At 40.0% G+C, this 17,102-nt stretch overlaps 1 protein-coding gene across 4 annotated transcripts in view; it reads right to left on the bottom strand.

Moving 5' to 3' along the window:
- The window catches only part of LOC137323285 (mucin-13-like), a 58,214-nt gene that overhangs the window by 27,038 nt on the left and 14,074 nt on the right, over positions 1-17,102 (bottom strand). For 2 of the 4 annotated variants that reach the window (XM_067986773.1, XM_067986774.1), the window contains exons 3-8: positions 16,431-16,463; positions 14,525-14,557; positions 12,619-12,651; positions 10,698-10,730; positions 5,458-5,490; positions 3,294-3,326 (exon numbers count right to left, since the gene is read on the bottom strand). In XM_067986773.1, coding sequence (XP_067842874.1) covers positions 3,294-3,326; positions 5,458-5,490; positions 10,698-10,730; positions 12,619-12,651; positions 14,525-14,557; positions 16,431-16,463 — 198 coding nt within the window. The remainder of the gene's footprint in view (positions 1-3,293; positions 3,327-5,457; positions 5,491-10,697; positions 10,731-12,618; positions 12,652-14,524; positions 14,558-16,430; positions 16,464-17,102) is intronic. The other 2 variants (XM_067986775.1, XM_067986776.1) reach the window with 1 other exon arrangement.

The raw sequence follows: 17,102 nt of genomic DNA, 5'->3' as shown, positions 1-17,102 counted from the left end.
AGGAGTGATGTGGGCCTGGGCCAGGAGAGGGATGATGGTGAAAGAGGACATGGAAGTGGGAACGCCACTCAAAGCACTCCCATGTCTCACCCGTTGCCCCCCTCTCAACCTGTACCCGCAATGCTGCCCCCTCTCCAGGTGGCCGAGTCTGCCTCTGCACAAGTGCAGGCGGAGCAGTCTTTGGAGGGGCCCTCACGGGCACCGAAACCCAGAGGGCATCCACGCAAAGCATCTCATCGGTCAGGGCATGGATAAGAGCAACCTGCCACTACCTCTGCTGAAGCCACAGGGGTAGCACCACGTAGGGGTTCCCGTAAACGTAAGGCGAAGGTTTTGTGAGCACAAAGGGGATGCACAAGGGTGTTTGATGATTTGTCATGTTTTTTATTTATATTTGTTTTCTTTCACATTCACAATAAATCATATTATTATCACCAATATTGCCACGTCTTGCCCATTCTTGACTGGCTTCTGGAATAGGCCCCTTCCATGGGGTTCACCATGAACACACACACTTGATACCACCCATTGGGTCATCCGCCAGTGGGTGTAGGTGTAGTTGCACAACTGTTTTATGCAGGGGGCAGGGGAGGGGGCTGGTGTGGCCGCTCCTCTGTCCAGGTGATGAGGACTGGACTCTTGACACAATCTGATGTTAGGAGAACCGTTCACATATCAGTGACTCTCTGGCCTCACAAGCAGCCAGGTGAGCCGCTGTTCTGCCCATGGGTTGTTCCTCCTCCTCTTCCTCGTCTTCCTCGGCCTCCTCCTCCTCCTCAATATGGGTGGCAGATGTCGATGGGGCCTCCTCCAGCGGACCCCTCTCTGTTGTGCCCTGTTGTGCAGGGCACAACAGACGACTATAATGCGTCCCACTCTGTCTGGTGCGTATTGAAGCGCTCCCCCGGAACGATCAAGGCACCTGAAGCGCATCTTGAGCAGCCCTATAGCCTGCTCAATTGTGGACCTGGTAGCGATGTGGCTGTCGTTATATCGACGCTGTGGCTCGGTGGTGGGGTTCCTCAGAGGTGTCATAAGCAACATGTGCAGGGGATATCCCTTGACCCCGAGGAGCCAGCCCTTGTGGGTGTTGGGTGAGTGGAAGAGGGGCGGGACGGTGGACTCCCTGAGGATGAAGGAATCATGGCAGCTGCCAGGGTATCTGGCGCACACGAGAAGGAATCACTTGCGGTGGTCACAGATGAGCTGAGTGTTCATGGAGTGACAGCCCTTCATGTTGACAAACAGTCCTGGCTCGTGTAGGGGTGCTCGTATTGCACTATGGGTGCGATCGATTACACCCTGCATCCGTGGGAAGCCAGCCACAGCATGGAATCCCACTGCCCTCTCCATCTGGCTGAGGTCATCCATGGGGAAGTTGATATAGTGCAAGGCCCTGAAGAACAAGCCGTCGGTGACCTGCCTTATGCACTTGTGTGCTGATGCCTGAGAGACCCCGGTGATGTCCCCGGTAGCACCCTGCAAGGATCCGGAGGCGAAGAAGTTGAGGGCAGTGGTGACTTTGACAGCAACAAGTAAGAAGATGCTGCTCGGTCCATCCGGGAGCAGCTCGTCATTAAGGAGGCTGCAGATGTCTGAGACTACCTGGCGACTGACTCTGAGCCTCCGTATGCACTGCTCCTCAGAGAGGTCCAGGAAGCTGAGCCTTGGTCTGTAGACCCTGTGGCGAGGGTAGTGCCTTCTGCGACGCATCTCTCCCTGCGGTTGCCCTCCCTCCTGCTGTGCAGGTGGATGTGTCACAGCACTGTGTTGTGGAGCTCCATGTGTCAGAGGTGGACGGCATGGTCGGCGAGGCTGGTAATGCTGTTCGTCCACCAAGGAGGTCATGACTGCAGCTACGGCGACCCCCATCCAGAAGATGTACGTTTGTGGGGGTCCGCAAGGTAGGTAAATGTGTCCGCACATCGGGGTTGAGGTTCCAAGTTGGTGAATTTTAGTGTTAGGAGGATGGTGGTGGAGGCCAAATTTTGTCCAAAGTGACAGAGTGGCCTCCTGCAATGACTGAGGGTCTCCCCTCCCCCACCTGTCAAATGGACCTTTGCAGCTCCCACAGGCTGGTGGCTGCAACACGTCCGTTTCAACTTGGAGTGTTTCCCCCAGTACGGGAAACAGTCTCAGTTTATTTGAAAATCCCACACCTCCTTAAATATCAGGTCAATCAGGTCTGCAACCGACCCGAAGTACCTACTTAATTAGTTTAAGTGGCATCCCGCTGGCTTTAATTGCCGGCGGGAGTCCCACATGCGGGGGCTGCGCACGCATGTCAGCGCGTCACTGGGGAACCCAGAAGTGGGCGGGTTGGAGCCGGGCTCCGGACCCGGCCCGGGAAGCGCCAATTTTCAGAGCCCCCCGCCACGAGCGCACCCGCTCAGGGGTGCGAAAATCGAGCCCCTAGTATCTGCACCCACAGATCTCTCTGTTCCTCCAGTCCATTGAGATTTTTCCAATTTATGGGAGATTTGAAAAGCCCTATTCTTTTGTCCCAAATTTATAACCTGTATTAGACAGAAAAGTGTTCCTGTGTAAAGCTGCAGGAGACATAAACCTGTGTTATACTGTGTCTATACTGTACAAACAGTGCTTTCATTGAAAGATTTCTCTATCAGTTCCACAAAATAACAACCAAATTCACCATTTCAATTGCATTTAATTCACATCAAGTATCTCCCTAGAAGCCTTATTTATGGAAGAACTTTCCTGTTACTTCACAACATAGACCAATGAACAAACTAATCGAATAACTAAACTAAAAACCAATTAGATATTAAAAATGTTGTAATGTGAGAAAATCATACAAAATCGCTTCCTTTTATTTTGCAAGGGAAAGTTTCCTTTGTCTTCAGTCACAAAATATTCCTGATCACTTCTCAAACAGTGACTGGACTCCTGAGTGCAAATGTTTTTAATTTAGATGAATTGAAAACAACTGCCTGAGTAAAGGTTCAGCTGTGACATATCTGGGTTCCACATGTATTGAGTACACATGGATAATCCCTGGAACAATATGAGCATTAAAGCCACAAAATTGAATCCTTTATAAAGTATTTTATTGTTTCCTCCATTTCATATTCCTTTCCTCCTCAGATGAATAATTATTGCGCAATCTTTGGGGTCTTATTTCATGATGGCGGAAATAAATTAATACCGTAAACACAAACTAATGGACAGTAAAATATTTTATAAACCAAAGAATTCAAGCAAACGTATTTCTGATTTTCAACAATAATTTCAATGCCTGACAATACAGTCACAATGAACTGTACAGAACATACCTGATGGGGATGTCACCTCTGGTGTTGTATTATCTGTAAGAGAGGTATTCAGGAATGTTAATATACAACAATCATATGAAGCATATTCCAGATTGGATTGAATTTCTTGCAGAAAAAAGCTTTCTTCAGACCCAGGTTTGTCAAAAGGATTGGTTTAGAATATTTGCTTTTTGTGGAGTTTCATCGGACAATAAACAATTCCATTGAACACAGTGCACAAGAGACTTATGTGTCTGAGAAGGAGAAATGAAAGAGGGTCATTTTCAGTTTTGGCAGAGACAGAAAACCGACAATTGTAGAACGAAGTCGATGGAAAGGAAAATTGGGCGAGATGTATCACGGCCAACTGATCTGCAACTGCCAGTTTTCCACCTGTGCCAGAACCAAACATTACCCTGAATATGTCCATGCTGGATCCCCAGTGAAGCTATTCACCCAATCTGATATTTCAGGTCTATCCCTCCATGTTTTCCATTTCTTTCTTATAATGTGATGATATATTCTCTCCAAATGCTGTGATTGTCTCAGCCAATGAACACTTGTTGTAACCATTTCATATTCCAAAAGCCCTTTCCAGGAAATAAAATCCTTCTAATCTCCCCATATATCTTTGCATTTCTAAGCCTAGGTTGTTGCCCCCTTTTACCGATTGATTAACAATTACATAGAATATTTAAATTATTAATCCCCTGCAACCCTGTCATGATTTTACGAACACTTCTATTCAATGCCTTTACCCTTCTCCACTGAATACAACCATGTTTTATTGAAATGTTTCATCGTTGCTGCATACTTTCATCACAACTATCATCCTAATGATCAGAATTTCACCTTTTCTATGATTACACTATCCTTCCCGTAATGAAGTTGACATAATTGCACTCATTATTCACAATGTGGCACAACCAATACTTTGAACACATTCGCTATCACGACTTTGTTCTTGTATTCATAGTCAATTTAAATAAAACCAAGGATCCCAGTTACCCTTGTAATAGCTTGGCCCACCTGCAATCCAGTTTTTAAAGATCTAGTATCTGCACCCACAGATCTCTCTGTTCCTCCAGTCCATTAAGAATTTTTCCATTTAAGGTAGATTTGCAAAATCCTGTTCTTTTGTCCCAAATTTATAACCTGTATTAGTCAGAAACGTGTTCCGGAGTAAAGGTCTAGGTGACATAAACCTGTTTTGTACTGTGTCTACACTGTACAAACAGTGCTTTCATAGAAAGATTTCTCTATTGATTCCACAAAATAATAACCAAATTCACCATTTCAATTGCCCTTCAATTCACATCAAGTATCTCCCCAGAAGCCTTATTTATGGAAGAACTTTCCTGTTACTTCTCCACATGGACCAATAAACAAACTAATCCAATAACCAAACTAAAAACCAAATAGATATTAAAAATGTTGTAATGCGAGAAAATCATACAAACTCGCTACCTTTTATTTTGCAAGGGAAAGTTAACTCTGTCTTCAGTAACAAAATATTCCTGATCACTTCTCAAACAGTGAATAGACTCCTGAGTGCAAATGTTTTTAATTTAGATGAATTGAAAATAACTGCCTGAGTAAAAGTTCAGGTGTGACATATCTGTATTCTACATGTATTGAGTACACATGTAAACAATTTTACAACACCAAGTTATAGTCCAGCAATTTTATTTTAAATTCACAAGCTTTCGGAGGCTACCTCCTTCCTCAGGTGAACGATGTGGAAATGAAATCCTGAGGATTTCATTTGAGGAAGGAGGTAGCCTCCGAAAGCTTGTGAATTTAAAATAAAATTGCTGGACTATAACTTGGTGTTGTAAAATTGTTTACAATTGTCAACCCCAGTCCATCACCGGCATCTCCACATCATGAGTACACATGGATATTGCCTGGAACAATATGAGCATTAAAGCCACAAAGTTGAATTTTTTATAAAGTATTTTATTGTTTCCTCCATTTCATATTACTTTCCTCCTCAGATGAATAATTATTGAGCAATCTTTGAGGTTTTATTTTTTGATGGCAGAAATAAATTAATACCGTAAACAAAAAATAATGGACAGTAAAATATTTTATAAACCAAAGAATTCAAGCAACCGTATTTCTGATTTTCAACAATAATTTCAATGCCTGACAATACAGTCACAATGAACAGTACAGAACATACCTGATGGGGCTGACATCTCTGATGTTGTATAACCTATAACAGAGTTATTCAGGAATGTTAATATACAACAATCATATGAAGCATATTCCAGATCGGATTGAATTTCTTGCAGAAAAACCTTTCTTCAGACCCAGGTTTGTCAAAAGGATTGGTTTAGAATATTTGCTTTTTGTGGATTTTCATCGGACAATAAACAATTCCATTAAACACAGTGCCAAGAGATTTATGTGTCTGAGAAGGAGAAACGAAAGAGGGTCATTTTCAGTTTTGGCAGAGGCAGAAAACCGACAATTGTAGAACGAAGTCGATGGAAAGGAAAATCGGGCGAGGTGTATCACGGCCAACTGATCTGCAACTGCCAGTTTTCCACCTGTGCCAGAACCAAACATTACCCTGAATATGTCCGTGCTGGATCCCCAGTGAAGCTATTCACCCAATCTGATATTTCAGGTCTATCCCTCCATGTTTTCCATATCTTTCTTATAATGTGATGATATATTCTCTCCAAATGCTGTGATTGTCTCAGCCAATGAACACTTGTTGTAACCATTTCATATTCCAAAAGCCCTTTCCAGGAACAAAAAATTCTTCTTCTCTCTCCATATATATTTGCTTTACAAACCCTAAAATGTTGCCCCTTTTACTGATTGACTGACAATTACATAGAATATTTCAATTATTAATCCTCTGCAACCCTGTCATGATTTTACGAACACTTCTGTTCAATCCCTTTAACCTTCTCCACTGAATACAACCATGTTTTATTGAAATGTTTCATCATTGCTGCATACTTTCATCACAACTATCATCCTAATGATCAGAATTTCATCGTTTCTATGCTTCCAATATCCTTCCCGTAATGAAGTTGGCACAATTGCACTCATTATTCACAATGTGGCACCACCAATACTTTGAACACATTCGTTAGCATGTCTTTGTTCTTGTATTCATAGTCAATTTAAATAAAACACAGGATCCGAGGTACTCTTGTAATAGCTTTGCCAAACTTCAATCCAGTTTTTAAAGATCTATTATCTGCACCCACAGGTCTCTCTGTTCCTCCAGTCCATTATGATTTTTCCAATTAATGGTAGATTTGAAAAGCCCTGTTCTTTTGTCCCAAATTTATAACCTGTATTAGTCAGAAAAGTGTTCCTGAGTAAAGCTGTGTGACATAAACCTGTGTTGTACTGCGTCTGTCCTGTACAAACGGTGCTTTCATTGAAAGATTTCTCTTTCAGTTCCACAAAATAACAACCAAATTCACCATTTCAATTGCCCTTCAATTCACATCAAGTATCTCGCTAGAAGCCTTATTTGTGGAAGTACTTTCCTGTTACTTCTCAACATGGACCAATAAACAAACGAATCCAATAACTAAACTAAAAACCAATTAGATATTAAAAATGTTGTAATGCAAGAAAATCATACAAAATCACTTCCTTTTATTTTGCAAGGGAAAGTTTCCTCTGTCTTCAGGAACAAAATATTCCTGATCACTTCTCAAACAGTGACTGGACTCCTGAGTGCAAATGTTTTTAATTTAGATGAATTGAAAATAACTGCCTGAGTAAAGGTTCAGCTGTGACATATCTGTATTCTACATGTATTGAGTACACATGGTTAATCCCTGGAACAATGTGAGCATTAAAGCCACAAAATTGAATCCTTTATAAAGTATTTTATTGTTTCCTCCATTTCATATTACTTTCCTCCTCAGATGAATAATTATTGAGCAATCTTTGGGGTCTTCATTTTTCAAATGAATACGTGGCTAGAGGAATGGTGCAAGGGGGAGGGATTCAAATTCCTGGGACACTGGAAACGGTTCTGGGGGAGGTGGGACCAGTACAAACCGGACGGTCTGCACCTGGGCAGGGCTGGGACCGCTGTCCTAGGAGGAGTGTTTGCTAGTGCTGTTGGGGAGGGTTTAAACTAAAGTGGCAGGGGGTTGGGAACCTGAGCAGGGAGAGAGAGGAAAGCGTAACAGGAAGGGACAGAAGGTATGGAGTAATAGGTAAAGTGTTAAAAAAGGAAAAAGCAGGAACTAAGCGTCACAAAACAGATTTGAAAGTTCTTTATCTGAATGCACGTAGCATTCGTAATAAAATGGACGAGTTAACGGCACAAATAACTACGTATGGGTATGATCTTGTGGCCATTACAGAAACATGGCTGCAGGGTGACAACGACTGGGAATTAAATATGCCAGGGTATTTAACAATCAGGAAGGACAGGCAGGAAGGAAGGGGAGGTGGGGTGGCTATGTTAATAAAGGAAGGAATCACTGTAATACAGAGAAATGATATTGGGACAAAGCATCAAGATAATGAAACAGTTTGGGTGGAGATAAGGAATAATAAGGGAAAAAAAACATTAGTGGGCGTAGTATATAGGCCTCCTAATAGTTGCAACTCTGCTGGAAGAAGTATTAATCAGGAGATAGTCGGAGCATGTAATAAGGGAACAGCCATAATTATGGGGGATTTTAATTATCATATTAACTGGACAAATCAAATTGGGCAGAGCAGCCTTGAGGACGAGTTCATTGAGTGCATCAGGGATGGATTTCTTGAGCAGTATGTAACTGATCCTACAAGGGGGCAGGCAACCTTGGACCTGGTCCTGTGTAATGAGTCAGGATTAATTAATAATGTCCTAGTTAAGGATCCCCTTGGAACGAGCGACCACAACATGGTTGAATTCCATATCCAATTAGAGGGTGAGAAGGTTGATTCTCAAACAAGCGTACTGAGCTTGAATAAAGGAGACTATGATGGTATGAGAGCGGAATTGATTAAAGTGGACTGGGAAAATAGATTAAAGGGTAAGACGGTACATGAGCAGTGGTGTTCATTTAGGGAGTTATTTTACAACTTTCAAAATAAATATATTCCACTGAGGAAAAAAGGGTGTAAAAGAAATGACAGCCACCCGTGGCTAAGTAAAGAAATCAAGGATAGTATCCGACTAAAAACAAGGACATATAAGGTAGCCAAACTTAGTGGGAGGATAGAAGATTGGGAATTCTTCAAAAGACAGCAAAAAGTAACTAAAGGATTGATTAAGAAAGGGAAGTTAGATTATGAAAAGAAATTAGCAAAAAATATAAAAACAGATAGCAAGAGTTTCTATAGTTATATAAAAAGAAAAAGGGTGGCTAAGGCAAATATAGGTCCCTTAGAGGATGAGACCGGGAAATTAATGGTGGGAAACATGGAGATGGCAAAAATGCTGAACAAATATTTTGTTTCAGTCTTTACAGTAGAGGACACTAAGAATATCCCAACACTGGACAAACAGGGGACTCTCGGGGGGGAGGAGCTAAATACGATTAAAATCACTCAGGAGATGGTACTCAGTAAAATAATGGGACTCAAGGCGGATAAATCCCCTGGACCTGATGGCTTCCATCCTAGGGTCTTGAGGGAAGTGGCAGTAGGGATTGTGGATGCTTTGGTGATAGTTTTCCAAAATTCCCTGGACTCAGGAGAGGTCCCGGCAGATTGGAAAACTGCTAATGTAACACCGTTATTTAAAAAGGGTAGTAGGCAGAAGGCTGGAAATTATAGGCCAGTTAGCTTAACATCTGTGGTGGGTAAAATTTTGGAGTCTATTATTAAGGAGACAGTAACGGAACATGTAGATAAGCATAATTTAATAGGACAAAGTCAGCATGGCTTTATGAAGGGGAAGTCATGTCTGACAAATTTGCTTGAGTTCTTCGAGGATATAACGTATAGGGTGGATAAAGGGGAACCAGTGGACGTAGTGTATTTAGACTTCCAGAAGGCATTCAACAAGGTGCCACATAAAAGATTATTACTTAAGATAAAAAATCACGGGATTGGGGGTAATATTCTGGCATGGGTGGAGGATTGGTTATCAAACAGGAAGCAGAGAGTTGGGATAAATGGTTCATTTTCGGACTGGCAACCAGTAACCAGTGGTGTTCCACAGGGGTCGGTGCTGGGTCCCCAACTCTTTACAATCTATATTAACAATTTGGAGGAGGGGACCGAGTGCAACATATCAAAATTTGCAGATGATACAAAGATGGGAGGGAAAGTAGAGAGTGAGGAGGACATAAAAAACCTGCAAGGGGATATAGACAGGCTGGGTGAGTGGGCGGAGATTTGGCAGATGCAATATAATATTGGAAAATGTGAGGTTATGCACTTTGGCAGGAAAAATCAGAGAGCAAGTTATTTTCTTAATGGCGAGAGACTGGAAAGTACTGCAGTACAAAGGGATCTGGGGGTCCTAGTGCAAGAAAATCAAAAAGTTGGTATGCAGGTGCAGCAGGTGATCAAGAAAGCCAACGGAATGTTGGCTTTTATTGCTAGGGGGATAGAATATAAAAACAAGGAGGTATTGCTGCAGTTATATAAGGTATTGGTGAGACCGCACCTGGAATACTGCATACAGTTTTGGTCTCCATACTTAAGAAAAGACATACTTGCTCTCGAGGCAGTACAAAGAAGGTTCACTCGGTTAATCCCGGGGATGAGGGGGCGGACATATGAGGAGAAGTTGAGTAGATTGGGACTCTACTCATTGGAGTTCAGAAGAATGAGAGGCGATCTTATTGAAACATATAAGATTGTGAAGGGGCTTGATCGGGTGGATGCAGTAAGGATGTTCCCAAAGATGGGTGAAACTAGAACTAGGGGGCATAATCTGAGAATAAGGGGCTGCTCTTTCAAAACTGAGATGAGGAGAAACTTCTTCACTCAGAGGGTGGTAGGTCTGTGGAATTTGCTGCCCCAGGAAGCTGTGGAAGCTACATCATTAGATAAATTTAAAACAGAAATAGACAGTTTCCTAGAAGTAAAGGGAATTAGGGGTTATGGGGAGCGGGCAGGAAATTGGACATGAAGCTGAGTTCGGATCGGTCAATGCCCTGTGGGTGGCGGAGAGGGCCCAGGGGCTATGTGGCCGGGTCCTGCTCCGACTTCTTGTGTTCTTTAGATTTGTGGTTGGGATCAGATCAGCCATGATCTTATTGAATGGCGGAGCAGGCTCGAGGGGCCGATTGGCCTACTCCTGCTCCAATTTCTTATGTTCTTATGTTCTTATGTCTTATTTCATGATGGCAAAAATAAATTAATACCATAAACACAAACTAATGGACAGTAAAATATTTTCTAAAGCAAATAATACAAGCAACCTTATTTCTGATTTTCAACAATAATTTCAATGCTTGACAATACAGTCACAATGACCTGTACAGAATATACCTGTTGGGGAGTTCGTCTCTGGTGTTGTATTATCTGTAAGAGAGGTATTCAGGAATATTAATATACAGCAATCATATGAAGAATATTCCAGATTGGATTGAATTTCTTGCAGAAAAAACCTTTCTTCAGACCCAGGTTTCTCAAAAGGATTGAATTAAAATATTTGCTTCTTGTGGATTTTCATTGGACAATAAACAATTCCATTAAACACAGTGCACAAGAGATTTATGTGTCTGAGAAGGAGAAATGAAAGAGGGTCATTTTCAGTTTTGGCATAGACAGAAAACCAACGGTTGTCGACCGAAGTCAATGGAAAGGAAAATCGGGCGAGGTGTATCACGGCCAACTGATCTGCAACTGCCAGTTTTCCACCTGTGCCAGAACCAAACATTACCCTGAATATGTCTGTGCTGGATCCCCAGTGAAGCTATTCACCCAATCCGATATTTCACGTCTATTCCTCCATGTTTTCCAAATCTTTCTTATTATGCGATGATATAGACTCTCCAAATGCTGTGATTGTCTCAGCCAATGAACACTTGTTGTAACCATTTCATATTCCAAAAGCCCATCCCAGGGAAAAAAAAATCCTTCTAATCTCCCCATATATCTTTGCATTTCTAAGCCTAGGTTGTTGATGCCTTTTACCGATTGACTAACAATTACATATATAAATATAGTACATTTAAATTATTATTCCCCTGTAACCCTGTCATGATTTTACAAACACTTCTGTTCAATCCCTTTAACCTTCTCCACTGAATACAACCATGTTTTATTGAAATGTTTCATCGTTGCTGCATACTTTCATCACAACTATCATCCTAATGATCAGAATTTCATCTTTTCTATGCTTCCAATATCATTCCCATAATGAAGTTGGCACAATTGCACTCATTATTCACAATGTGGCACCACCAATACTTTGAACACATTCGCTATCACGACTTTGTTCTTGTATTCATAATCAATTTAAATAAAACCCAGGATCCCAGTTGCCCTTGTAATAGCTTGGCTGACCTGCAATCCAGTTTTTAAAGATCTAGCATCTGCACCCGCAGATCTTTCTGTTCCCGCAGTCCATTAAGAGTTATTCCATTTATGATAGATTTGCAAAGCCCTGTTCTTTTGTCCCAAATTTACAACCAGTATTACTCATTAAAGTGCTCCTGTATCAAGCTGTAGGTCACATAAACCTGTGTTATACTCTGTCTCCACTGTAAAAATGGTGCTTTCATTGAAAGATGTCTCTATCGGTTCCACAAAATAACAACCAGATTCACCATTTCAATTGCCCATCAATTCACATTAAGATCCCCAGATGCCTTTTTTATGGGAGTACTTTCCCGTTACTTCTGTACATGGACCGATAAACAAACTAATCCGATAACTAAACTAAAAAACAAATAGATATTAAAAATGTTGTAATGCGAGAAAATCATACAAACTCGCTTTCTATTATTCTGCATGGGAAAGTTTCCTCTAGCTTCAGTAACAGAATATTCCTGATCACTTCTCAAACAGTGAATGGACTCCTGTGTGCAAATGTTATTAATTTAGATGAATTGAAAATAACTACCTGAGTAAAAGTTCAGGTGTGATATATCTGTGTTCCACATGTATTGAGTACACGTGGATATTGCCTTGAACAATATGAGCATTAAAGCCACAAAACTGAATCCTTTATAAAGTATTTTATTGTATCCTCCATTTCATATTCCTTTCCTCCTCAGATGAATAATTATTGAGTAATCTTTGGGGTCTTATTTCATGATGGCGGAAATAAATTAATACCGTCAACACAAACTAATAGACAGTAAAATATTTTCTAAAGCAAAGAATTCAAGCAACTATATTTCTGATTTTCAACAATAATTTCAATGCCCGACAATACAGTCACAATGAACTGTACAGAACATACCTGATGGGGATGTCATCTCTGGTGTTGTATTATCTGTAAGAGAGGTATTCAGGAATGTTAATATACAACAATCATATGAAGAATATTCCAGATTGGATTGAATTTCTTGCAGAAAAACCTTTCTTCAGACCTAGGTTTCTCAAAAGGATTGGTTTAGTATATTTGCTTCTTGTGCATTTTCATCGAACAATAAACAATTCCATTAAACACAGTGCACAAGAGATTTATGTGTCTGAGAAGGAGAAATGAAAGAGGGTCATTTTCTGTTTTGGCACAGACAGAAAACCGACGGTTGTCAAACGAAGTCGATGGAAAGGAAAATCGGGCGAGGTGTATCACGGCCGACTGATCGGCAACTGCCAGTTTTCCACCTGTGCCAGAACCAAACATTACCCTGAATATGTCTGTGCTGGATCCCCAGTGAAGCTATTCACCCAATCCGATATTTCAGGTCTATTCCTCCATGTTTTCCATATCTTTCTTATAATGTGATGATATATTCTCTCCAAATGCTGTGATTGTCTCAGCCAATGAACACTTGTAACCATTTCATATTCCAAAAGCCCTTTCCATGAAAAAAAAATCCTTCTAATCTCCCCATATATCTTTGCATTTCTAAGCCTAGGTTGTTGATGCCTTTTACCGATTGACCAGCAATTAAGTAGTATATTTAAATTATTAATCCCCTGCAACCCTGTCATGATTTTACAAACACTTCTGTTCAATCCCTTTAACCTTCTCCACTGAATACAACCATGTTTTATTGAAATGTTTCATCGTTGCTGCATACTTTCATCACGACTATCATCCTAATGATCAGAATTTCATCTTTTCTATGCTTCCAATATCATTCCCATAATGAAGTTGGCACAATTGCACTCATTATTCACAATGTGGCACAACCAACACTTTGAACACATTCGCTATCACGACTTTGTTCTTGTATTCATAATCAATTTAAATAAAACCCAGGATCCCAGTTGCCCTTGTAATAGCTTGGCTGACCTGCAATCCAGTTTTTAAAGATCTAGCATCTGCACCCGCAGATCTTTCTGTTCCCGCAGTCCATTAAGAGTTATTCCATTTATGATAGATTTGCAAAGCCCTGTTCTTTTGTCCCAAATTTACAACCAGTATTACTCATAAAAGTGCTCCTGTATCAAGCTGTAGGTCACATAAACCTGTGTTATACTCTGTCTCCACTGTAAAAATGGTGCTTTCATTGAAAGAATTCTCTATCGGTTCCACAAAATAACAACCAGATTCACCATTTCAATTGCCCATCAATTCACTTTGAGATCCCCAGATGCCTTTTTTATGGGAGTACTTTCCAGTTACTTCTGTACATGGACCGATAAACAAACTAATCCGATAACTAAACTAAAAACCAAATAGATATTAAAAATGTTGTAATGCAAGAAAATCATACAAATTCGCTTTCTATTATTCTGCATGGGAAAGTTTCCTCTAGCTTCAGTAACAGAATATTCCTGATCACTTCTCAAACAGTGAATGGACTCCTGTGTGCAAATGTTATTAATTTAGATGAATTGAAAATAACTACCTGAGTAAAAGTTCAGGTATGATATATCTGTGTTCCACATGTATTGAGTACACATGGATATTGCCTTGAACAATATGAGCATTAAAGCCACAAAACTGAATCCTTTATAAAGTATTTTATTGTATCCTCCATTTCATATTCCTTTCCTCCTCAGATGAATAATTATTGAGTAATCTTTGGGGTCTTATTTCATGATGGCGGAAATAAATTAATATCGTCAACACAAACTAATAGACAGTAAAATATTTTCTAAAGCAAAGAATTCAAGCAACTATATTTCTGATTTTCAACAATAATTTCAATGCCCGACAATACAGTCACAATGAACTGTACAGAACATACCTGATGGGGATGACATCTCTGGTATTGTATTACCTATAAGAGAGGTATTCAGGAATGTTAATATACAACAATCATATGAAGAATATTTCAGATTGGATTGAACATCTTGCAGAAAATCCTTTCTTCAGACCCAGGTTTCTCAAAAGGATTGGTTTAGAATATTTGCTTTTTGTGGATTTTCATCGGACATTAAACAATTCCATTAAACACAGTGCACAAGAGATTTATGTGTCTGAGAAGGAGAAATGAAAGAGGGTCATTTCTGTTTTGGCACAGACAGAAAACCGACGGTTGTAGAACGAAGTCGATGGAAAGGAAAATCGGGCGAGGTGTATCACGGCCGACTGATCGGCAACTGCCAGTTTTCCACTTGTGCCAGAACCAAACATTACCCCGAATATGTCCGTGCTGGTGCCCCAGTGAAGCTATTCACCAAATCCGATATTTCAGGTCTATCCCTCCATGTTTTCCATTTCTTTCTTATAATGTGATGATATATTCTCTCCAAATGCTGTGATTGTCTCAGCCAATGAACACTTGTTGTAACCATTTAATATTCCAAAACCCCTTTCCAGGAAAAAAAAATTCTTCTACTCTCTCCATATATCTTTGCATTTCAAACCCTAAGTTGTTGCCTCCTTTTACTGATTGACTGAAAATTGCATAGAATATTTCAATTATTAATCCTCTGCAACCCTGTCATGATTTTACGAACACTTCTATTCAATACCTTTAACTTTCTCCACTGAATACAACCATGTTTTATTGAAATGTTTCATCATTACTGCATACTTTCATCACAACTATCATCCTAATGATCAGAATTTCATCGTTGCTCTGCTGCCAATATCCTTTCCCTCATGGAGTTGACACAATTGCACTCATTATTCACGATATGGCACAACCAATACTTTGAACACATTTGCTATCACGACTTTGTTCTTGTATTCATAGTCAATTTAAATAAAATGCAGGATCCCAGTTACCCTTGTAATAGCTTGGCCCACCTGCAATCCTGTTTTTAAAGATCTATTATTTGCACCTACAGATCTCTCTGTTCCTCCATTCCATTAAGAATTTTTGCATTTATGGTAGATTTGAAAAGCCCTGTTCTTTTGTCCCAAATTTATAACCTGTATTAGTCAGAAAAGTGTTCCTGTGTAAAGCCGTAGGTAACATAAACCTGTGTTGTACTGTGTCTCCACTGTAAAAATGGTGCTTTCATTGAAAGATGTCTCTATCAGTTCCACAAAATAACAACGAAATTCACCATTTCAATTGCCCTTCAATTCACATAAAGATCGCCAGATGTTTTTTTCATGGAAATACTTTCCTCTTACTTCTCAACTTGGACCAATAAACAAACGAATCCAATAACTAAATAAAAATCAATTAGATATTAAAATTGTTGTAATGTGAGAAAATCATACAAAATCACTTCCTTTTATTTTGCAAGGGAAGGTTTCATCTGTCTTCTGTAACAAATATTGCTGATCACTTCTCAAACAGTGAATGGACTCCTGAGTGCAAATGTTTTTAATTTAGATGAATTGAAAATAACTGCCTGTGTAAAAGTTCAGCTATGACATATCTGTATTCTACATGTATTGAGTACACATGGATATTGCCTGGAACAATATGAGCATTAAAGCCACAAAATTGAATCCTTTATAAAGTATTTTATTGTTTCCTCCATTTCATATTACATTCCTGCTCAGATGAATAATTATTGAGCAATCTTTGCGGTCTTATTTCATGATGACGAAAATAAATTAATACCGTAAACACAAACTAATGGACAGTAAAATATTTTTGAAACCAATGAATACAAGCAACCTTATTTCTGATTTTCAACAATAATTTCAATGCTTGACAATACAGTCACAATGACCTGTACAGAACATACCTGATGGGGATGTCGTCTCTGGTGTTGGATTATCTGTAAGAGAGGTATTCAGGAATGTTAATATACAGCAATCATATGAAGAATATTCCAGATTGGATTGAATTTTTGCAGAAAAAAACCTTTCTTCAGACCCAGGTTTCTCAAAAGGATTGAATTAAAATATTTGCTTCTTGTGGATTTTCATTGGACAATAAACAATTCCATTAAACACAGTGCACAAGAGATTTATGTGTCTGAGAAGGAGAAATGAAAAAGGGTCATTTTCAGTTTTGGCACAGACAGAAAACCGATGGTTGTAGAACGAAGTCGATGGAAAGGATAATCGGGCGAGGTGCGTAACGGCCAACTGATCTGCAACTGCCAGTTTTCCACCTGTGCCAGAACCAAACATTACCCTGAATATGTCCGTGCTGGATTCCCAGTGAAGCTATTCACCCAATCCGATATTTCAGGTCTATTCCTCCATGTTTTCCATATTTTTTTAATTATGTGATGATATATTCTCTCCAAATGCTGTGATTGTCTCAGCCAATGAATACTTGTTGTAACCATTTCATATTCCAAAAGCCCATCCCAGGGAAATAAAATCCTTCTAATCTCCCCATATATCTTTGCATTTCTAAGCCTAGGTTGTTGATGCCTTTTACCGATTGACTAACAATTATATATATA

Source organism: Heptranchias perlo, chromosome 7, assembly GCF_035084215.1.
Source record: "Heptranchias perlo isolate sHepPer1 chromosome 7, sHepPer1.hap1, whole genome shotgun sequence".
Taxonomy (NCBI): domain Eukaryota; kingdom Metazoa; phylum Chordata; class Chondrichthyes; order Hexanchiformes; family Hexanchidae; genus Heptranchias; species Heptranchias perlo.
This window is presented reverse-complemented; position numbering and strand designations above follow the sequence as displayed.